The sequence below is a fragment of the Ruditapes philippinarum genome, unplaced genomic scaffold, assembly GCF_026571515.1.
Source record: "Ruditapes philippinarum isolate M1 unplaced genomic scaffold, ASM2657151v2 ctg647_1_1_1_1, whole genome shotgun sequence".
NCBI lineage: Eukaryota > Metazoa > Mollusca > Bivalvia > Venerida > Veneridae > Ruditapes > Ruditapes philippinarum.
Window position 1 is genome coordinate 430,711 of NW_026860743.1, and position 24,504 is coordinate 455,214.

At 33.0% G+C, this 24,504-nt stretch overlaps 1 protein-coding gene across 2 annotated transcripts in view; it reads right to left on the reverse strand.

The window, feature by feature from the left end:
- The window catches only part of LOC132713242 (dynein axonemal heavy chain 3-like), an 80,749-nt gene that overhangs the window by 29,061 nt on the left and 27,184 nt on the right, over window positions 1-24,504 (reverse strand). For both annotated transcript variants that reach the window (XM_060695744.1, XM_060695743.1), the window contains exons 29-45: window positions 17,039-17,277; window positions 15,306-15,455; window positions 14,203-14,419; window positions 13,785-13,898; window positions 13,000-13,149; window positions 7,553-7,732; window positions 6,995-7,133; window positions 6,295-6,485; window positions 5,802-5,897; window positions 5,448-5,639; window positions 5,046-5,179; window positions 4,383-4,545; window positions 3,533-3,715; window positions 2,902-3,132; window positions 1,067-1,423; window positions 449-544; window positions 77-181 (exon numbers count right to left, since the gene is read on the reverse strand). In XM_060695744.1, coding sequence (XP_060551727.1) covers window positions 77-181; window positions 449-544; window positions 1,067-1,423; window positions 2,902-3,132; window positions 3,533-3,715; window positions 4,383-4,545; window positions 5,046-5,179; window positions 5,448-5,639; window positions 5,802-5,897; window positions 6,295-6,485; window positions 6,995-7,133; window positions 7,553-7,732; window positions 13,000-13,149; window positions 13,785-13,898; window positions 14,203-14,419; window positions 15,306-15,455; window positions 17,039-17,277 — 2,937 coding nt within the window. The remainder of the gene's footprint in view (window positions 1-76; window positions 182-448; window positions 545-1,066; window positions 1,424-2,901; window positions 3,133-3,532; window positions 3,716-4,382; window positions 4,546-5,045; window positions 5,180-5,447; window positions 5,640-5,801; window positions 5,898-6,294; window positions 6,486-6,994; window positions 7,134-7,552; window positions 7,733-12,999; window positions 13,150-13,784; window positions 13,899-14,202; window positions 14,420-15,305; window positions 15,456-17,038; window positions 17,278-24,504) is intronic.

Here is a 24,504-nt window from a genome sequence, read left to right on the forward strand (position 1 = left end):
TACATAATCCAACTAAAATAAATTGTGTATATAAAGATAGAAATAGTTCTCTTTTGAAAGGTCATAAATTCCCTACCTGTCTATATGCTAGAATAAATGGTCCTAGATAAGCTACCACACTAGCTGACAATAGAACATCACCAATTATATTGTCATATGTCTCACTCAAATCCTCAACATTCTGAAATATATCAATTTAATATACTAGTATCATTACACTGTGTGTCTGTAACACCGATTTGCATTGGGAAATTGTGATGTATTTAATACATATTTTACATGACAAACTTTTAAATCTATCAAAATAAAGTAATTTTTAAGTATAAGTCATTAATTCTTACGACTTCTAAATGGTAATAAGGCAAAAATCAAATGAATTGTTTGTTATATTAGCTTTCATCCTGTGACAGCGAACTGTATGAATTAACCCTCATGTATCTTCCCTCACCTTTGTCCATCTTTCTTTCTCCCCACCTAGTCCACTGATCAGTTTTTCTGCTCTTTCTATCTTGACCTTGGTGAGTGCTATATTATCCTCCAAATTCTGTAATTGAAATATTCATCATAAAATGTAAATTTAATATTAATATTTTTCCAATAAAAATCATTTAATGACACATTTTTATTTGTTTTTGAATTTTTAATCAAAATATTGTTGTTATTTCATAGTTGTTCTGTTTCATTATCAGATTTTAACATATATTTGGACACATCTTGGTGGTTGATCAGCCTCACCAGCTTTAATGGATAACTAACCAGTAATTACCAATTTCTCTACATAATACGAACAACTAATCACGAGTAAGTATGATTTTATGAACTCCAAGGTGAATTAATCAGGGTGGATAATCAATGATAACGGGAATGCAGATTTTTAAAACAACAACAAACATATATCCATGGAAATCACAAAAAAGCATACCAATGTAAAACAATGAAAACTGACAAGAACAAGACAAAGTCAATCAGAACAGTATACTTAGAAAAACTTAATGATGAAAATAGGATTTATATATCAGATTGTCACATTTGAAACTTACACATTAGGAAACTTTTGGCTAAATACCTGTGACTCTTCTTGTTTTCTCTTCAGATCATCCTCTAACGCCTGCAGCTTGTCAGTCACAGCTTTAAGCTCCGCCCTCTTCTCATTCAGTTTAGCCATCTGCTCTGCAAGCTCCGCCTCCGCTTTGTCTAAACTCTCCTTCTTAGGAGCAACAACCTTTGCCACACCGTCATACACATCAATTGCACGAACCCATTTACACAATCCCTCACAAGCCGAGGATGAATTTTTAATTAACACAGGATCAAAGTCTGCATTGTTTATATAACCTCCCCTTATCTTTTTCATGATAGCAGCAGGTATGTTGTCTTTATCATATTCCTTTAAACTATCCAAGAACCGCATATCACCCAACATCTGAAAAACACATAATGCACAAATTTTGAAAATTTAGTTTGGATATAATAATGTGTGATACCCTGATTTTTTTATTTCTTTTAAACAAAAAAATCAGTAACCAGTTCAATATGAAATACAGTAAACAGGTCTATAAAAACAAGCAATTATCATAGTATTGCAAGCAATCCATAAGTCCCCTACCGGTTAGAACTCCATCAACATTCTGAAGGGCCATTGACCATTCACTAATGTTTCAATTTTCTCTATTTTAAGTAAACTTGTTGGAAAAGTTCTTTAAAAGTGATCACAGGAAACAGTTTTTATGAACAGACAGACAGACTGAAGGACACTCTAAAGTTAAATGTTGAAACATCCCTGTTACCAAAATATAACATTTTAAAAGCAAAATTCTTAAAGAGGAGATAACTCTTGAATTAAAGATGCAATTTCATAAAAATTTTCAGCTCTTTTTGACTAATCACGAATTTTGTTATATTTGCCATGTTTTAAGCCTATTTGTTGCCAAGGCAACTGATATTTTTTCAAAATAGGAAGAACAGATAAGACATGCATAATCTCAAGACTGCTATCTACCCATATGTCAAGTTTCATAAAAATATTTCCAGTACTTTTTGAGTTATCACTGGATTCAGTTTATGTGTAAAATTTGCCATATTTTCAGTCTATGTGTTGCCATAGCAACCAGAATTCTCAACATAGGAAGAAAAGAAAAAGACGTGCATAATCTCCATACTGCCATCTACCCATAATAATGTCAAGTTTCATAAAAATATTTCCAGTACTTTTTGCTTTATCACTGGATCCAGTTTATGTGTAAAATTTGCCATAATTTCAGCCTATTTGTTGCCATAGCAACCAGAATTTTCAACATAGGAAGAAAAGAAAAAGACGTGCATAATCCCAAGACTGCCATCTACCCATATGTCAAGTTTCATAAAAATATTGCCAGTACTTTTTGCGTTATCACTGGATCCAGTTTATGTGTAAAATTTGCCATATTTTCAGCCTATTTGTTGCCATAGCAACCAGAATTTTTAACATAGGAAGAAAAGAAAAAGACGTGCATAATCTCCATACTGCCATCTATCCATATACCAAGTTTCATAAAAATATTTTCAGTACTTTTTAAATTATCGCGGGATCCAGTTTTGTGGACGGACGGACTGACGGACTGACAGACAGACGGACGGACAGACGGACAGACGGACGGACAGACGGACGGACAGACGGACAGACGGACGGAGGGTAAACCTAAAGTCCCCTCCGGTAAACTGGTAGGGGACTAACAAGCATACATATCATGTACAAGAAGTGTTTATGAACATTTTGAAACTTCAATTTTGACATGAATATTTCAATTTGATATGAAGTTTTTAAGAGCCAATGTGTCCATATAAGTACTGCATATATTTCAGTAGAATCAGTATTCTGAAATAAAATTATTATTATATCACTTAAAACATAAGAAATCTCACTTTTTTGGCAACTGGCCAGAAATCTTCCACCATTTTACCACTAGCATCTGGTTTCTTCTCAGGTTTGAGCCCCTTCATGATACAAACAGCCTCTAGAACCAGCCTGACACCAGCTGGTGGATTTGTCATGGTCTTTACAAGACTGATATCGTTCTGTTTCAATGTGTCCAAAGCGGCAATAGCAGCATTCATAGCCGGCATAGCAATTGCTAGTTTTTCTTCACATTCAACCTGAAAATATATATGTGAACTTGGTATATATTTAGACACAACTTCAGATAAAAATCTTGCTTCGTAATCCAATGTAATCTGAATGAAATCTAAATGTCCTGAAAAAATAAAAACCTGTTTTGTTTTGTACAAATTTGTTATTCCATAACATAATCTATATAAATCAAGAATTCAATATTTTGTCCAATTATGCTACAAAGCTGTGATGGGATACTTTATCTAATAGGGAAAAAATCACGTTCTCTTTGTTATTTTGATTGAGATGCTCTCCCAAACATAGCATTTATTAATTGTTACACTAATATCATATGACACTGTAAAACATATTGTCTAACAAATTTTACATTAAATAATATTCCTGCAAACACAATTTTCTATAAATAACATCAGTATAGTTTACCTTGATAGCATGAGATTCATTGGCAGCCTTATTGGCAGCTGCCTCGTCTACCTCTACTACTTCTTTAACCTGTTGTACATCTATACTCTCCTTCTCTATCACAACAATAAGCTCTTCTGTCTCCTTACTGGTCTGTATCAACTGTGGTCGTAACTCGATCAACTCCTTCTGCATAATGTTGATCTAAAGAAAAAATGTAAAACAGTATTGTCATTTGCCTTTGGTATATGTTTTACTTTAAACAAGCAATGTGATGAGACTATGCCAACAACTCTTAAAAACCTCTCAGTATAAACACGTCAAATGTTCAGTTGTTTAATTTGGATATTTTTAACTGTTGTTTGTTTGTTTTTTGTTGTTGTTTTTTTATTGGGGGTAGGGGGGTTACTTTTGCTTTTTTAATTACTCCGTCACAATTTAGGTTACCTTATTTGGCAATTTTCTGCTATATTTGTGGGAGAAAACCTCAGTTTAGCCCTGTTTTAGGGACAGGCAGGCACCTACATAAATATATTTGGCAGCAAGGGAAATGTAATTTTATTGACCACAGAGTACAGCGATCACAGAGGCCACTCAATTAAGTTTTAAGTCACAACAAATACAACATCCAACAATACTTAGGCCAAGTAAAATTGTTCATACAATATTTGTTTGTAAGCACAAATATACCTTTGTACAGTGATTAAATCTTTGTAAGCTAGCTGCTTGCCTTACAACATCTATATCACTGCTATATATCTGATTCAAAACAAACATCAGTCAATAACAACTACATCATAGACATCGGCAAAACACTGACCTTAAACTACTAAAATCAATAAAATTTCCAGGATACATATATAAAAGGTACCTGTTGCTCTGAAAAGTCCAATTTCTCTAGACCAACTTGATATCTGTTCTTCAAGGTAAGTAACTCTAGACGTTTCTTGTTCAGTAAGTTCTTGAATGTTTTTATCAATTCTAGGTATGAGGTTGGGGTCACATAATTCCTTCTTCTCATTGTGTTGTAAAACCTGTCAATTGATAAAATGAAAATAAACACATATTTTCAAATCTTATCAATACTACTTATCATATAGCAGAAACTATAGATGTAAGCAAAAAACAGGCCATGCTCCCTTAAGAACACATCTCTGTCCTCGGAATATTGTCTTTATTTTTCCTATCACAAAACATTTACATCAACACAAACAAATACCACATATTTCAACTAGCGTTGATCAAATCAAAACAAACATCATAATACATATTACATGCTATCAATAAATCACTTTTAGTGCTTTCAGCCAAACTATGCGATTGAATTTCAAAAACTAGGAATGTGTCCATAGGACATGGATGCCCCAAAATTCCACTATTTTTCAGTGTAAGGACTGACAGCATGAAGGACAACAAAGGATTGGACATTGAACAGAATTAGAAGTATTTTGGACAAATTTGAGCTGGTAAAGTCTCTCAGCATCATAGCTGAGAAGCCAGGAAACTTTACAACTGAGTCTAAAAATACACTTACCTTTCGGACAATGCTCGGACACTCTCATGGAAATGTTTACACATGACCACAGTTTCTTGTCTTACTTCATTTGTCATTTCTACATCATCAAGGAACTTGTTGGCAACAAGCTCTAAAGCATCCTCTGGCCACGCCTACATTGACATATTATATACAAGAATATAAAATACAAACATAATTTAAATGTATATCATTTAGTGTAAATGGACAGATTTCTTAAAGAAACAATAAAACATCCAACAAGAGTAAAATCAGTGTTTTAAAAAGACATCACCTAATGATTTGGCATGGTAAATGACCACATAACGATGTTTAATATTAAGTGCGTACAATATAAAGAAATATGCAATGGCTGAAATAAATTGAAAACGAGCAACAATATTTAAAAGATATCTTAATTACCTTAAACCAATCTATGGTACAACAGTTAATAAGTGATGGAAACATTCTGATTCTGGCTCTAAATGCATCCCCTATAGGACTGAATGCTAGCACAACATGGAGATTACGTCTAACACGCTCTATAAACTTGTTGTACATGTTTAGCGGTGTCCTTTCCAATGGAGAATTCTCATTCTGACAGATTACTTGCATCTAGAAAATAAAATACCAGTTTGTCAAAAAAGAGTAATAATTAAAAAATCGTTAAGAACAATAAGTAAATAACAATAGTTCTGTTCATGTTACAAAACAATCTGTAATTATCAAATCAAATAAGACCAATTTGACTATAAAAAGAAAATTATCAGTTTTTACCTTTTCAATAATTTCCAGCCGGTCTTCATTATCGTAAAGATTGGGTATATCACCAGTGTTCAAAATCATGTTCACATCTTCTAAAAAGGCAACATCCTGCAAACAAAATACTAATTATGAATAACAGATTATATATATATAATAACTGAGTAAGACCAATCAACTGCTTTAAAATCATTGGGAATATCAAAGTAAGATAGACAAAATATATACTAAATATTAAAACAATGCCCTATATGTGTAAATAGTTTGCAAAATTATGCTTTAGTTCTCCAGCCCAGTTCCCCTACCACCATTCCAAATGGCATAAACTTTATAATATATATGTACATATTTAAGTAGGCAACTGATTAACAGACCATGTTACAGTTTTCCACCTTTTTTTCATTTTTAACCAAGAAGTAATTTCGTAGTAGTCTTATAATTTATATTAGCTATTATTCATGCCTGTATAAAATATCAAATTCAATAGCAAAGCATCATGGTAATTTACCTTAATTTGGTGATCTCCAAACAAGAAAACCATAGATATTCCCTCATCTCCAGCTTTTCTCATCATTTTACGTAGATCATCCCGCCATTCTGGCATGTTGTAGTTCTTTGTTATCTCTATACTGAAGAGCTCAAAGTCAGACATAAATGCTGCTAATCTTGTAGCACTTTGACGTCCACTTCCTCCGATACCTATGATAAACATGTATGAAATATTTTACTATAACAGTTGCTATATAAATGTACTGATTTTGAAAATGTAAAAAAATGTATAAATCAATATTTTCAGCTGCACTTCAAACTACCATGTCTGCTTTTTTATTTTTTTTCCCCCAATTCTTTATTGCAAATGGCATTTTTGGGGGAACTTTACATTCGCTTTTAGGTATGCCAGATGTTGTTATTAAAATCAAGAAACATGCCAGTGTGAATAGTGGGATTAAAATCCTATGAACTCCTGTTCAGGAGTCTGATGCTGTATTCCTCACCATGTTTCTTTCTTTTCTGTAGAATGATTTTTTTTTTCATACTGAAATACATTTTTTATTCTTCAAACTTAAAAAGAAATAGTATGTCATTTTTGTCCAACATTTTTTCTGTTAAGGAGATTTATAAATCAAGAAGACGATCATATTCTCTTCGGAAAAAAAAACCCTCACCAAGACAGGGTTTTGGAGTTACCAGCTAAAATTGTAACATACCAACAAGTAGACAATGTCCGTTTGGTTGTTTGAGAACTCGACTGATTCTAGATATATGTTCAATGGCAAATCTAAACATAACAAGATCCATCGGAGCTTTACTCATCATATTATATTCCTCTAGGCATTGCTCTATCACCTGTAAATAACAATCAAACCAATCTTTATGCAGCTTTATGAGAAAACATTTCCTTTACAAACAAAATGTGTAAATAATACGAGCAAGCAAACCATGCCAAAAATGCACATGATGAAAGATCATATATCAAATTTTAGTTTACTTAATTTAAAGGAGATTTGTGCAAACTCTATGTTCATCAGATGTGTTTATCTTTACCAATGCTTTTCAGATTCCATGTCTCTATACATACATATACTCAATATTTACTTTGTAATAGAACAGTTAAACATAGTCATAATCTCAAAAGTTAAGCATCATACTTCTTATTATGTTGTTTCTGTTGTAATGACATTACTATTTACAAAATCATATGCAGTTAAAGACATTATTTCAATAAGAAAATTTAATGACAATTATTTGAAGTACACATTTCTGACCTCTCGTAACTCATCGAGGTTCTGTATCTCATCGTACAGTTTCTCTGACTTCCCCTTGTTGAGATAATCTCCAAACAACAGACTGCGTATATTGTCATCAGTAACCTCTGCCTTAGGGTCACCAGTGATGTGTGAAAATAAACTTGGCATCTTATCCTTAAACTGGCTCTCTACACATGTCTAATTCGATACAAAAAATTACAATATTTTGTTGAAATTATAATTCAGTAAAGAATGCAAAATCAAATTCTAAAATTTCATAATAAGCATAATCTCTAATTGATTAACTGAAGAAAATACAACTGATTTAGAATAATTATACAAATCTATATCAAATAAGAAATAAAATTTCAACTAAATTGTAAATTACAATGTTAAAACAAGAGGGCCATGATGGCCCTGAAGTCGCTCACCTGTGTATAGGCCCCCGGAACGGGGCAAGTTTAAACCCCAGGGCTTTTATTTGAACAAACTTGGTAGACACCAATTAGAAGATGTTTCATGCTAAACATCTAAGGTCTAGCTCCTTGGGTTTTTTAAAAGAAGATTTTTTCAAGTTTTTTCTTTACACATGTAGTTAAAAACAATAACACACCTGGGGCAGGACCAGTTTTGACCCCAGTGCTTTTATTTGAACAATCTTTGTAGACACTTACTAGAAGATGTCTCATGCTTAGTATCTAAACTCTAGCTATTTGGGTTTTTTCAAAGGAGATTTTTAAGTTTTTGCTATACACATATAAGGAAAATCAATGTCCCCCAGGGCCGGCCAATTTTGACCCTAGGGCTTTTATTTGAACAAACTTTGTAGACACTCACTAGAAGATGCTTCGTGCTTAATATCTAAACTCTAGCTATTTGAGTTTTTTCAAAGAAGATTTTTTAAGTTTTTGATATACACATATAAGGAAAATGAATGACCCCCGGGGCGGGGCCAATTTTGACCCCAGGGCATTTATTTGAACAAACTTGGTAGACATTCACTAGAAGATGTTTCATGCTTAGTATCTAAACTCTAGCTATTTGGTTTTTTTTTCAAAAAAGATTTTTTTAACTTTTTGCTATACACATATAAGGAAAATCAATGACCCCCGGGGCGGGGCCAATTTTGACCCCAGGGCTTTTATTTGAACAAACTTAGTAGACACTCATTAGAACATGTTTCATGCTAAATATCTTAGCTCTAGCTCTTTGGGTTCTTTAAAAGAAGATTTTTTTAAGTTTTTACTATATGCATATAGGGAAAATCAATGACCCCCTGGGGCGGGACCAATTTTGACCCCAGGGCTTTTATTTAAACAAACTTGGTAGACACTCACTAGAAGATGTTTCATGCCAAATATCTAAGCTCTAGCTCTTTGGGTTTTCTAGAATAAGATATTTAAAGTTTTTTCTTTTGGTTGCCATGGCAACCAGAGATCTGCATGGAATTAAATTCTTTGAACAATTTTCAAAGGTGACCACCAAAGGAACATTCCTGTGAAGTTTGGATGAAATTGGCTTAGTGGTTTATTAGGAGATGTCATTTAAAGTAAAAGTTTACGGACGACTGACGGACGACGGACGCCGGACCGACGCCGGACGAAAAGCGATCACAAAAGCTCACCCTGTCACTTTGTGACAGGTGAGCTAAAAAGATTAAGTAACATATTTATTTATACAGAAATTACAAGCTCTAAATGAAAAAAGTGCTTGATCTCTATTTGTTAAGAAAGAAGTAAAATAATATCAATCTATATTAATGATTCATTCACTAGGAAAAAAAATTTGCAAGAAAAAGAACTGATTTCTGTTTTGATACATGTAACAGGCGAAGAAGAAAACTGTTAACCAAATATTTAAATCCTAGATTTGACACTGAACAGGATCATTCATGAAAGTTTTCAAAACTCCAGAGAAGAAAATCATTCCATGAAAACAAGAGGGCCATGATGGCCCTGAGGTCGCTCACCTGTATATAGGCCCCCCAACCCCCAAACGTTGCAGGGCCAATTTAACCAAAGGGCTTTTATTTGCAAAAACTTGGTAGACACCCATAAGAAGATGTTTCATGCTAAACATCTAAGCTCTAGCTCATTGGGCTATTTAAAAGAAGATTTTTTTTAAAGTTTTTACTATACACATATAGTTAAAAACAATGACACCCCTGGGGCCGGGCCAGTTATGACCCCAGGGTTTTTATTTGAACAAACTTTGTAGACACTTACTAGAATATGTTTCATGCTTAATATCTAAACTCTAGCTATTTGGGTTTTTTCAAAGAAGATTTTAAGTTTTTGCTATACACATATAAGGAAAATCAATGACCCCGGGGCGGGGCCAATTTTGACCCCAAGTATTTTATTTGAACAAACTTTGTAGACACTCACTAAAAGATGTTTCATGCTTAATATCTTAACTCTAGCTATTTGGGTTTTTTCAAAAAAGATTTTTTAAGTTTTTGCTATACACATATAAGGAAAATCAATGACACCCTGGGGGGGGGGCAATTTTGACCCCAGGGCTTTTATTTTAAACAAGATTGCATTTGAGAAAAATGCTATGCCACCGCATTAATACAACACTAAATAGTAGTGTAGGAACAGATTTTCTTTGTTTCTATACAATTTTGAAGATTGTCATAATGCATAGATCCCTGACCTATCTAATTCTTATTATCAGATTAGTGGTTAAATCTGTTGTTAACTCAATAAAAGATCAGAGTAGGAATATATCAATGCACTTGAGTCTAGTGAATTTGGTGGTGAAGGTCATATTTCACACAGCCTAAATTTCATGACTACATCAAAGGACAACATAGTAAGACACTTTGTCAAAATCTAGGTCAGCTGAAATCAAAGTTCACTTAACATCTTAATCTGTACACATGGTTCAAATTTCATAGCTGTACATCAAAGGACAAAGAAAGTAGGTCACATCATCAAAATCTAGTTCACCTGATATCAAAGTTCAATTTTACAACTAAAACTGTGCACATGGTCAAAATTTCATTGCTGTACATTAAAGGACAAGAAAGTAGGTCACTGTCCCCTTGGGCAAGGCAAAATTTTGGACCCAAGGGTTTAATTCAAAACAATCTTGATACAGGTCCACCAAACAACATTTCAAGTCAAATATCTAAGCTGTAGCTTTCTCCTATTCAGAAAAAGATTTGTTTTTATTTTCTGTTTTTACTATGTGAACATAATGAGAATCACTGCCCCTGGGCAGGGCCAATTTTAACACTAGGGCATAATTAAAACAACTTTAGTAGAGAACCCATAGAATATATTATAGAGCAAACATCAAAGCTCTATGCTTGTACCTTCAGACAAAAAATATTTCTTTTTTTTTTTTACTATATGTACATGGTAAAAATCAATGACTCCTGGGGTGGGGCCAATTTTGACCCCAGGGCTATAATGTGTACAATCTTGCTAGAGGTTCACTACATAATGTTTCATGCAAAATATCTTAACTCTAGCCTTTGTAAATTTAGAGAAGGTGATTTTTTAAGTTTTTACTATATACATATAAGGAAAACCTATGGCCCATGGGGCGGGCTAATTTTGACACAAGAGGCAAAATTTGAACAACTTTGGTAGAGTACCTATAGATGATATCATTTAACAAATATTCAAGCTCTAAGCCTTGAACCTTCAGACAATAAGATTTTTTATTTTTTACTATATGTATATATTGAAAATCAATGACCCGGGGCAGGGGCAATTTTGACCCCAGGGCTATAATTTGAACAATCTTGCTAGAAGTTCACTTCACAATGTTTCATGCAAAATATCTAACCTCTAGCATTTGCTAGAAGAAATTTTTTTTTACTATAAAGTTTTTTCTATATACATATAAGGAAAACCAATGACCCCAGGGGCAGGGCCGATTTTTGTCCCCAGGGCTATAATTTGAACAATCTGAGTAGAGGTCTACCAGACAATGCCTTATGCAAAATATCTAAGCTCTAGGCCTTTTGGGTCTTTACAAAAGGTATTTTTAAGTTTTTACTATATGTACATATAGTGAAAATCAATGACCCCCGGGGCGGGGCTGATTTTGACCCCAGGGCTATAATTTGAACAATCTTGGTAAGGGTCTATCAGACAATGCCTTATGCAAAAATATCTAAGCTCTAGGCCTTTTGAGTCTTTACAAGAAGTTATTTTAAGTTTTTACTATATGTACATATAGTGAAAATCAATGACCCCCGGGGCAGGGCCGATTTTGACCCCAGGGTATAATTTTGAACAATCTTGGTAGAGGTCTACCAGACAATGCCTTATGCAAAATATCTAAGCTCTAGGCCTTTTGGGTCTTTACAAGAAGATTTTTTAAATTTATTCTTATAATTCCTTTTGGTTGCCATGGCAACCAGATTTCTGCATGGAATGAAATTCTTTGAACAACTTTGGAAGCCCTTCACCCAAGGATCAATCCTGCCAAGTTTGGTTGAAATTGGACAAGTGGTTTTTCACAAGAAGATTTTTTTAAGTTCACTATATAATCTATATAACACACACACCACACACACAAACAAACACACAGGTGAATCGCTATATGCCACCGCATCGCAGATGCTGCGGTGGCATAAAAACTTGCGTAGACACCTATTAGAACATGTTTGATGCTAAATATTAACCATAGCTCTTTGAGTTCTTTAAAAGAAGATTTTTTAAGTTTTCTACTATATGCATATATAGTGAAAATCAATGACCCCCTGGGGCGGGGTAACAATTTTGACCCCAGGGCTTTTATTTGAACAAACTTGGTAGACACTTATTAGAACATGTTTCATGCTAAATATCTTAAGCTCTAACTTTTTGGGTTCTTTAAAAAGAAGATTTTTTAAGTTTTTTACTATATGCATATAGGGAAAATCAATGACCCCCTGGGGCGGGGCCAATTTGACCCCCAGGGCTTTTCTTTGAACAAACTTGGTAGACACCTATTAGAACATGCTTTGATGCTCAATATCTTAGCCATAGCTCTTTGAGTTCTTTAAAAGAAGATTTTTTAAGTTTTTTTACTATATGCATATAGGGAAAATCAATGACCCCCCGGGGCGGGGCCAATTTTGACCCCAGGGCTTTTATTTGACCAAACTTGGTAGACACTCACTAGAAGATGTTTCATGCCAAATATCTAAGCTCTAGCTCTTATGGTTTTTTAAAAGAAGATATTTAAAGTTTTTTCTTTCGGTTGCCATGGCAACCAGAGTTCTGCATGGAATTAAATTCTTTGAACAGTTTTTAAAGGTGACCACCAAAGGAACATTCCTGTGAAGTTTGGATGAAATTGGCCTTGTAGTTTATGAGGAGATGTCATTTAAAGTAAAAGTTTATGGACGACGGACGGACGGACGCCGGACAAAAAGCGATCACAAAAGCTCACCCTGTCACTTTGTGACAGGTGAGCTAATAAAAAATACTCTCATTATGATTAATAATTCAGACTGGTACCTTAATCATGCCAAAGAATGTATCCCTATCTGTCTCATCAACCAGTCTATCGTAAAACACTCGATAAACCTCGTGAATCCACAACCGGATTATCTTCTGTGATCCTTCCTGACCTTCTGGTACAACTTCGGACTTTAGCAACAACACTCCCTGTAAAAATTTAGGTTTAGATGATCTTTATCATATTGTTACATCCAATAGCAAATTGGGACAATACAATTTTAATGAAAGCAATGAATTTAGTTTCGTAGAAACAGAAAATGAATTACTAAGAAGCAATTTAGAATTTTAACTTCTTTGTGATTAACTTTAAAACAACAGCTTAACCAATACTTCATATAAAATATTTCCAATGACATAAATATATATATTTGAAAAGCAAACAATCAGCAAGTATCACCAATTCCAGCAAATGGTAAATCATATTGAAGTCAATGCTTTTAAATCATACTTTCAATTAGACCTTTTAATTAGTATTTGATGTCACCAATGTATGATAACATAATTTAAATGAATTACTATAAGAGTCATGACAAAACGAACATAATACGTTTGCGACAAGCATGGATCCAGACCAGCCTGCGCACCAGCGCAGTCTGATCAGGATCTATGCTGTTCGCTTACAGACCCTATAACAAGTAAAGAAACTGATAGCGAACAGCATGGATCCTGATTAGACTGTGCGGATGCCCAGGCTGGTCTGGATCCATGCTGGTCCAAAACCCATTATGTTGGTTTGTCATGGCGCGGCTCTAATACATTAATTATTTTCTATTGTAGCATACCTGAACTACACGAGCAAAGTCTCTTAGATTGAACACATAGTGAGAACGTGAAGGTGATGGAAGGAAATTCTGTATTGCTTTCTGATATATGTCTAATGTTGCTGTAACTATGATCTGTAAATAAAATATTGTTTAAAACATAAGTTACTATTATCTTAGTTTAACATATATATAAACAATCTTTATCTATCAGATGGAAAAACAATTGAATATCATCTACATCCATGTCTTGATTAGTGTTAAGGTATTACTTTTGTATAATATTTAAAATCTTTGCTATATTTTTTATGTTGCACCTACACTAATGAGATCAATTAGCATGTAGCATGGAAAACTCAATGTGTCCTTAATTTTGCATGTTTATTCAAACTTAATTAAAATGATTTAGATGAAGGACAATCTTGATGTTTTTTCTTACCCTAGACCATCTTCTATGGGCAGTTTCATAGGATCTAAAATGCCAGTCGACTATCGGAGAGAATATGTTCTTCATTGTCTCCTCATCAAATGATAGAATGCTGACCACATTGAAATGCCGGAGAAATCTCGGTGTGACGTTGTTCCGGCCACCACCAGGTGGTCCCATAGCACATAGCATACTGATGTCAACCAGGTTTAATATACTTGTGTCTTTCCTGAAGTGAAAATAATATGAGCCGCGTCATGACAAAACCAACATAATGTGTTTGCGACCAGCATGGATCCAAACCAGCCTGCGCAATCGCAATCCATGCTGTTCGCTTAGAAACCTTATTACAAGTAGAGAAACTGATAGCGAACAGCATGGATCCTGATCAGACTGCGCGGATGCGCAGGCTGGTCTGAATCCATGCTGGTCGCATACGCACTATGTTGGTTTTGTTGTGACGCAGCTCATATTTTCATTTCCTTTTTCAGTTAACATGCTTCATAAAACATTCCGATTCTGATATAAGAAAAAAGTATAGAAATCAAAACGTAGAGGTAAAATATAATATTCATTATGCATCGTAATTTAGATACATTTTGAATTGCTTTATTCCTAGCATCTATAAACTGATTTATCTATGAATTAAGTTAACAAACCATTGGGTTAATCTCTAAAATGTGTGAACACTTTCACTACCCAGGAGATAGATAGTAGGAATTCCAATTCACTACTACCATTTAAGTTTCCTACAAAACCCTTTTTCAACATCAGGTTATGATTTTGTCAGTTTTGTAATTTGTTTCAATAACTTTTTTTGATTATCTTTTATTTTGAGACTGGAAATACTATTATCATTATATCAAACTTCATGCTTATTTCATGGAGAAAAAATATTCTTTTGTTTTGTATGTAGATGTATTATGTGTCTGAACATTGAAGCATCATAATGCTTGTTATAGTAAATTCCCGCAACATTTAGAAAATTGATTTCCACAAATAAAAATCTCTATGGCCAAAAGATCTGGTAATGTATAAGCAAATATATATCAGTTGTCAAACTTTTTCCTAGAGAAATGAATTTCTTGTATAATAACTAAGGATCCAAATAGTACCTGTCAAACCAGTAACCTTGGTCTATCCACTGTCTCAGCACTTCTATCGGGGGTTGAGCCCCATACTTCTCCTTGGCTGGCATATTTAGATCATCAACAAATACCACCAGCTGTTTACCTGGGTTTGGACCATACACTCCTTTCTTTCTCCTGCAATAACAGATTAGAGTTCAAGGTAATTAAAAATTGAGTAATTAATTAGTTATATATATATATTACTGAATAAGATAGGAAAATATTCGCTCCCTAGAGGTGTCACTAGGTTGAATTCAATTTTCTCATGAAAATAATGTAATAATAATTTTTTCTTGCCAAAATATGTTTGATTACAGAACTTAATATTTTTAGGCATTGACAAAACCATTTTGTGCATCCTTTTAAATATTGTTTCATTTGCATATATACTCATAAATATCACAAATCATAAAATTATCATTGTCAACAAAATACTCTGTAGTACGAGGGATGATCAAAAATAAACCGGACTGTGACTGTCAATTAAAGAATTTTTAACGTATCACTTATTGTTATATATCACACTTAATCGGAAAACAATATATGTAAATTGATGCTATATCTAATCTGATTACGCAAATAGCTTGTCCGTAACAGTGAATTTAAAATCCATAGTAACGCACACCCGGCGCAGTGCGTAAATTCGCCTTGACAACAGGCGCTTTATGCTGCGTATATTTTATTACATGGCATATTTAGATTTCAAAATACGCCAAAACGTCATGAACCATATCTTTGACGTTGTCAGTAAAAATGACTTCATTTAAACCATATTTATATTTGCAATCACAATTCAAACGTCACTTGTTAAAGAAATACTCGCATTAAAACTATGTTGTCGGAATGTCTCGAAAATCGATCAATAAGAAAAAATTAAGGAAAATCGATCAATAAGGAAAGAACGGAATATTGTGTGATTACAGGAGCTAGAAGCTTATCATCATCCATTCTATTACAATACAATATGATACCCACTTGTACAGAAAAATATATATAGGCAGTGGATCCGCCGTATCAAAAACATGACTGTACCACGTATTGGCCTACTCCTTGAATGAGTAAAAAGCTGCTCCGTTAAAGACAATACGCTATGACGTCGTTAACGTCAATTTTAAAGTTATACCATGCGCCGCATTGCTTTATATGTACATGCCAATAACAGCATAACTTTTTTCTTTGTTAATATTTCTTGTTGGTATTTTTTGTATCATTCAGGGAATACATTCCGATTTATTTTCCGTGTATTTTTATGTAAATTTATTTAACAGGTAAAGAACCATTTACAAAGTCCGGTTAATTTTTGATCACCCCTCGTATATACTAGAAAGAATGACAAAGACTTTTACATTTCTCCATATGTGTTGACATTGTCAAATACAAGATTCAAAGTACAGGATGGTTATATTATAGAGTTCAATCAAGGTATATGAAATAATGAAATATTTAGAATACTTATCATATGAATTGACATGATTATGTCTGTGAAAACTATAGAGCATAAATTTCTGGAAACTTTAAAAGAATTCTAGAAAAGGAGATTCCTTAGCAATAACAAAAGCAACAAAACTACAAGAAGATGGTATTCTTAGTTTAATTGAAGAGAAAATGAAAAGTTTAATACCTCTCAGGCCTCTTGGCATTGTCATTAAGTAAAAAAATAAGGACAATCATGCCTTTTAAAGGTATCAACATTTTACATGAAATTTTAGAAACTCAACCTGTCAAGCTTAGAAAATATGATGTCTTGTGTCTGGTTGGCAGACGTTTGTGCGGAGAAGTTCACGTTATTAATGATGTATTTATCCTTTGGTAATGACAGTAGATAGTTGTTTGTGATCGCGCTCTTTCCTGTTCCGGTGGGACCGACAAGAAGTAACGGTTTGTCATTCAACAGCAGGCGTTCCAGGAAGTATTTCTGCCTCTCCGTTTCCATGGTGTTAATTATCAGCTCGTTAATCTAAATATAGATTTATTTTATTAATTTTAATAAAGTTATGTAACAGTTAAAGCTAGGTAACATACAGTTATATACTTTAAATATACTACTAAGAAATGTTTCTAAAAATAAATATATACGTTTATAGAAATTGAATGATAGAAATTAGTTCAAATATACCAAGACATTAGAAAGATTTAAATACAATATATAGAAAATATGTTACTTTTATTAAACATCATTAGAATATTTGCAATAAAATATAATATTAATGTTATAGGTTTTCATTATACATGTATGTACACATTATACACTGATTTGTATAATAATGCAGTTTTATGATGATATGAGCCGCGTCATGACAAAACCAACATAATGAGTTTGCAACCAGCATGGATCCAGACCAGCCTGCGCATCCGCGCAGTCTGATCAGGATCCATGCTGTTCGCTTACAAATCCTATTACATGTAGAGAAACTCATAGCGAACAGCATGGATCCTGATCAGACTCCGCAGATGCGCAGGCTGGTCTGGATCCATGCTGGTTGCAAACCCATTATGTTGGTTTTGTCGTGAGGTGGCTCATATTATTAATCAAAAGCTTAGTGACACACAATGAATAATTTGTTATAACTGTATAATGACACTTAATGAACTGAAATATAATTAGAGGAGACAAAACATAAAAAAATGTACAGTATCAATTATTGGTACATGTACTTGTTCATAGTGACATCTTATATGTAATAGTGTACATTGTATATTAAGTCAGAAATAATGACATGGTCGACAGCAAATAGACAATATTACTATGGCTTGAAAAAAAATATATAAATTTCACTTATTTTAATAATGAAAATACACAGAAAAAATCTATACAAATGCAGTAACATTTTATCATTATTACTTATCATGTATGTTTGCAAAAATATACTTACTGATATAAGCTTAGTTCATGTAAGAACAAATATTTACCATAATTTGTTTCGAATGTGTTTATTTATATTTGTTTCATGGTGGCATTCAAAAAGCATGGGATAGGAAAACTGACTATAAAATCAAATCAAACTAAAGCAAGCTCTCCACAAGTCAATTTTGCAGCAACAAAATAATCAACTGTTTATTTTATATAAACAATATTGGTCACCAAAATGAATAAATATCATTTTTATTTCCTCCCAGTACATTAATGGCTAAACATAAACAAGATGCATGATATTCGATTATATGACTATCATAAAAGATTGCAGTCCAGTCTGGAAATGGTACTCTACCATTGGCTAATTTCAAACTTCAGCACAGAATGAACCAATCAGATGCCTGGTGTTTGAGACTGGTTCACAGTATTATAATTTTCAAATATTTTCCTACAAGAACATGAACATCTTACCATGATTCGTAGCTCTCTGTCCCTCTAGTGTTAGTAACAGGGTGGGCAGATCAAATGCAAAGTGAAAAACATAAAATATTAGTACATCTCCTTCAAACATGTAATCTTAAAATCAGTAAAAAAGCACACAACGGTTAGTTTAAACAAAACACACAAATCTGTGGAAACCATAAAAAATCATTGTGCAAATTAGTAAAAATAATTATATTAGAAATCTGTGAGAATTGGAGAAAAAACCCAATGGTGCCAAATTAATGAAAATGAATTAAATTTGTATTTGGTGAATTAAATGAAATGACATTGCATCTATGATAACTTAATGGTAGACTATTAATTATGTCAAATATATAAAATTAATACAATTGTTATTATTTATTAATATTTTCCATTGCAAATTAATCAATAAACACAAATATTAATCAATAGTGATATTAACATTGGTAACTGATAAGGGATTGTTAGTTATATATACTACTGTTATCTATCTATTGTCTTATCTAGATATCTATTAAGTTAAAGATGCAATTATTGTTTAGTGGTTAGGTTAATAGTGCATAAGTGCAATATTATTATTAATTCTATTGTGCACTTGTTATATGTATAAACAGCAGTACAGGCTGGATATTATATGGGTTTTCATTTTGTATGCTTTTTACAATACAAAGGAGTTAAAATCTAATACATTTACAATTGTGAAAATGATAATCTGCAATTGTAGACATTTTGTGCTTTTAAGTTAAGTTATCAATGTTTGTAATTTCTGATCTTAACCTGAAAGTTTCATAAAATTTCAGATAATTCTTAATGACATATAAATTTAGCCTTTACAACTGTATAGATCCAGTTTGGTCAGGCTATACACTATAGGTATTTTAATTTATGTATTTTGACATTGAAACCCTTTACACTTTGACCTGACTCTTCCAAATTCAAAACTTGGCCAATCTTTTCCTCAAATTGACAGCAGGTTACATGGTTAAAACTATACAAAAGAGAGTTTACATCAAAATTGTTCAATTGTAAACATTAGAACTTTACACAAAAAAAAATGCTTTAAAGTTCTTGATATTATTTTTTGCATTTAAATGTGATTTTGTCATATTTTCACAAGACTTAATTTAGCTAAAAACTTCAAAGACTTGCCGGTGAAGGCTTCCTGTAAGCATTATTCACTAAATATTGAAAAACTATAATTGTGTATTTTCTATGAAATCCTAACATATTACTGATAAGCCATTTTTGCTAGGCATATGACCGTACAATCTAGAGTTCATAATAATTTGTTACATTAGCTTAATATAATAAATATATTAACAATATTAATGGTTAGTAATATAATTAGAGGTATGATATAAATGAGAAAGAGAGCTATGAATATTCATATAGTTCATGCATATAAAGTAGTAAAACATGCATAAGCATGACTATAATATTTACATAGTACATGCACACTAGCATGCAGCTTACATATTGCATGATACGTTTATATTACAGGGGAGAGGTGTGTTTGACAAAAAAAAATATACGAATCTAAGGGACGCTTTACTAAACTATTACTAAGGGTCACCATTTTAAAACTAACATTAAAAATTTTTTACCCAGTCATGCACCCAACCATATGTATACTCTATCAAATCATACTAACTATAAACTATCAAAGACACCTTATTCAAACATTTCTGTATAACTTTTGTCTTTTGCTCTAACTGTTTTACAGTCATTAAAGTATGTATTTTATCTCTGTTGACTATATTTATCAAATAGGCACGAAGAGTAGAAAATTCAATTTAAAACATAACTTTAGGGTTTTGAACACATGTGGTCAGTAATCCATAGATAATTCCAATAATAGTTCAACATGCTAACCACTAGCTGCCACTCTTAACTATTGGTTGCTTAACTGTAGCATTTTGATACTGAAACCCCTAAAAATATCAAAATGAACTGCTCCAAATTCAAAGAGAGATGATTCCATTAAAAAATATCAGCAGGAACATTATTAAAGTCTTAAAACTGAAAACAAGAGAATTATTACAGGGTTACATAAGAATGTAGCTTTCTAAATGTCCACATATCTAATTGTTTCTACTTAAATTTAACACTCATTCTTACCATTTCTTCAGTAAAGAACATATTTTGTGGTTTATCCTTTAGATTATAGAATATTTTCTGGTCATTATAATAGCATATCAACTTACCCACTGATTAACATGACTTGTTAAGACTTAATTAACTAGGGATTTGATTTTATATTGTGCCACCATTACCATTGGAATCTTTTTATTTTATCAATATTTAAGTACTTTGCCTTAACCTATTCTAAAATTTCGTAAGTCATGGCATCATTTTAATTATCAACCTGTGTTTCTTCTAGGAAAATTAAATTTAAAAGTAGAGCTGTAGTGACAGATACTAGTAGATTTGTCTTTTTGCCGTCAGTATTAGTCAGTCAGGTCAAGACTTAACCTTTAAGACTATATTATATTCAAATTTTCACTTCAATATATTCAAATTTTAACTTATTCAATTAATCCATACATTGATTTGTGCACTGCATAAATTGTATTTACTTGTTTTCTTTTTTCTGAACCTTAATTATCTAAAGCTCATAGTCACAACTGTTAACAGTTGCAGATTGCAGATCCCCGGGCCTGACCTCCTTGCTAATAACTTATTCTGACCTGCATTTCTGTTAATTGCACCCATATTATAAATTACTTAACCCTTTCCCCCCATGAGCATATTGTGAAAAATGGCCGTTTTCACTGAAAAGCCTCCTGTTACAAGTTCAAACTGCTATGAAACTATGAAAAATGCTTCAACACTAATCAAACTTGGCACAAATGTTGACTGGACCATTGCCTTTGTAACAACATGCTCAGTCTTAAATTTCCTGTTACCATGGCAACGAGGGGACATCTCAAAATTGCCAAAAATCACTATTTTGCCTGGATTTTTTCCATCAAAATTTATTTCAAAGTGCTGCAACTTCTCAAGGGATTGAGATAGAGTCAAAGGCTTTTCAGCGCTGGTTACACGTTACATTATGATCGCCCTGGGGTCATTTTTAGCCTCTCACAAGTCCAAAATTTTCTTGGCCATGAGGGGGACTCCGCCCTCCTTCAAACCCCCCTAACAGAAGGGGGCACATCCCCCTTCTGGCAACCCCCTGATGTATCTTTTGGATGGGGGGGCGGCGCCGAAAAAGTGCTCATTTTTTTTAGCAACATTTCTCAAACAAAAACATGTGTTTGGGGCCCAAATAGGGCATTTTTTCACTATTTGAGGCCTAAAAAAAGGGGGGGGGGGGGTCGAAAGTGCATTGTTTCGCGTATATATGAGGTAAAGGGTTAACAAAAAATGATGAAAAACTTTAGAATCACCTGAAAACTAGTTTTTCCATGTTAACATGTGGTCTTTCACCTAATTTTGGTGAAAAATTGTTGTTTTGTAACATTTATAATTTTTTTAGTTAACCCTTTCCCCCCATGAGCATATTGTGAAAAATGGCCGTTTTCACTGAAAAGCCTCCTGTTACAAGTTCAAACTGCTATGAAACTATGAAAAATGCTTCAACACTAATCAAACTTGGCACAAATGTTGACTGGACCATTGCCTTTGTAACGACATGCTCAGTCTTAAATTTCCCGTTACCATGGCAACGAGGGGACATCTCAAAATTGCCAAAAATCACTATTTTGCCTGGATTTTTTCCATCAAAATTTATTTCAAAGTGCTGCAACTTCTCAAGGGATTGAGATAGTCAAAGGCTTTTCAGCGTTGGTTACACGTTACATTATGATCGACCTGGGGTCATTTTTAGCCTCTCACAAGTCCAAAATTTTCTTGGCAATGAGGGGGACTCCACCCTCCTTCAAACCCCCCTAACAGAAGGGGGCACATCCCCCTTCTGGCAACCCCCTGATGTATCTTTTGGATGGGGGGGCGGCGCCGAAAAAGTGCTCATTTTTTTTAGCAACATTTCTCAAACAAAAACATGTGTTTGGGGCCCAAATAGGGCATTTTTTCACTATTTGAGGCCTAAAAAGGGGGGGGGGTCGAAAGTGCGTTGTTTCGCGTATATATGAGGTAAAGGGTTAAAGTCATAAAATATCAACCTTGGTTCATATGTCCCCTAATAAACCCTTAAAAAAAGCCTTTAAGTATTGCCAAAGAGTTAAACACTGTTTTGTGCCCTGAAACCTTTCACACAAAACCCAGTGCAATTCCATCCTTGAACACAATGCAATCAGTGCATTTTTACTAACATTTTCAATATCATCAGGAAGTTTCATTCTGTATTCTGAGTATAGGGTTTCATCATCCAAATCGTCCTACATTTATGTAAACTCTTCATTATATACATGTATTTGAATAAACATAAACATCAAGTTTATTCATATTAACTCAATTTTCAGTACCTTTAATTTAAAGAAGGAATGGTGATTGTGTTGGTAGTTTTCACTCCAGATAACGGCAGTAAGTCATATTGAATTTACCAGAGCACAATTGACAGCCAATGCATCCTATCTGGGCTGGCTGACAAACAGTTTACCAGTACTAGTTGCCTTCACTTTTGCAAGGAACTGATAAATTCTGTACATGCCAGAGCAGAGGTACAGTGCAAATGACCGTAGAAAGGATTTCAAGATCAATCCCATTGAAAGTGACCTGCCCTGTGTGTGGATCGAACCCCGGTTGCCTGATTCACAGTCCAATGTTCATGGAATATTCAGTACATGCCAATTTATACTCTTTGGTGTTTATTAGGAATAAGATAATTATTCATTATATATCCATGATTTCTTTAATGTACATCTGGAATAGGTTAATTATTCAGAACACCCTTTCATAGACATAACAATTAATTACAGTCTTCAGTAATTTAACATGTACCTTTTAATGTATATTAGGAATGAGTTTATTATTGTTTATATAGTGAGTACAACCTTTCATATACATTATAAATAATTTCGTTCTTCAGTAATTTCAGATGTACTCCTAAATGTAAACTAGGAATAAGTTCATTATTCAGTAATTTCAAATGTACTTCTAAATGTAAACTAGAAATAAACTCTTAATAATTCAGTAATTTCAAATGTACGTACTCCTAAATGTACACTAGGAATAAGTTCATTATTCAGTAATTTCAGATGTACTACATGTAAATTAGGTAAAAGTTCTTTCACTGCATGAACATTGCAAATAATTTCAAATAATTTAATTAGTACAATCAAATATACTCTTTTACACATGTACATCAGGTATAAGTTCATTATTCAGTAAACATGTACATGTCATGTACTATCTATAAAATATGTAGGCTTATAAAACAGCCAACTTGTAAGAATTGTTTCCTAACAAAATCAATTCATAAGCAATATAAATTTAATGTGTAGGCAATATTTGATGTAAATTGTGAAATGGAAGGACAATTATATTTTTATACCAACTACTTATATAATGGAACAAATAAAATGGGCGGGATTATTTTAAAAATATATACGATTATATACTATACAAAATAAATCTACAAACATTTTATACGAATAAGCTAAACTTCAGTGCATGCAAAATACATACCCTTATTTCCTGTAATACACCATCATAATGTAACATATTTGCCAATTATCATATATATCTAAGTATGTTTAAAGCTATTTTATACTTATATATCTCCTTTAATTAGTTTGAAATGTGAATTTAATCCATATCAACCTGTCAAATGTGATAAATAAATATTTGCCCCTATTTTATTGAAATTATTCCCCTTACTACATGTACTGAAATTATTGTCAATATTTTGTTGAAATTATTGCCCCAGTAGTTTGCTGAAATTTATAGCCCCTAGTTTGCTGA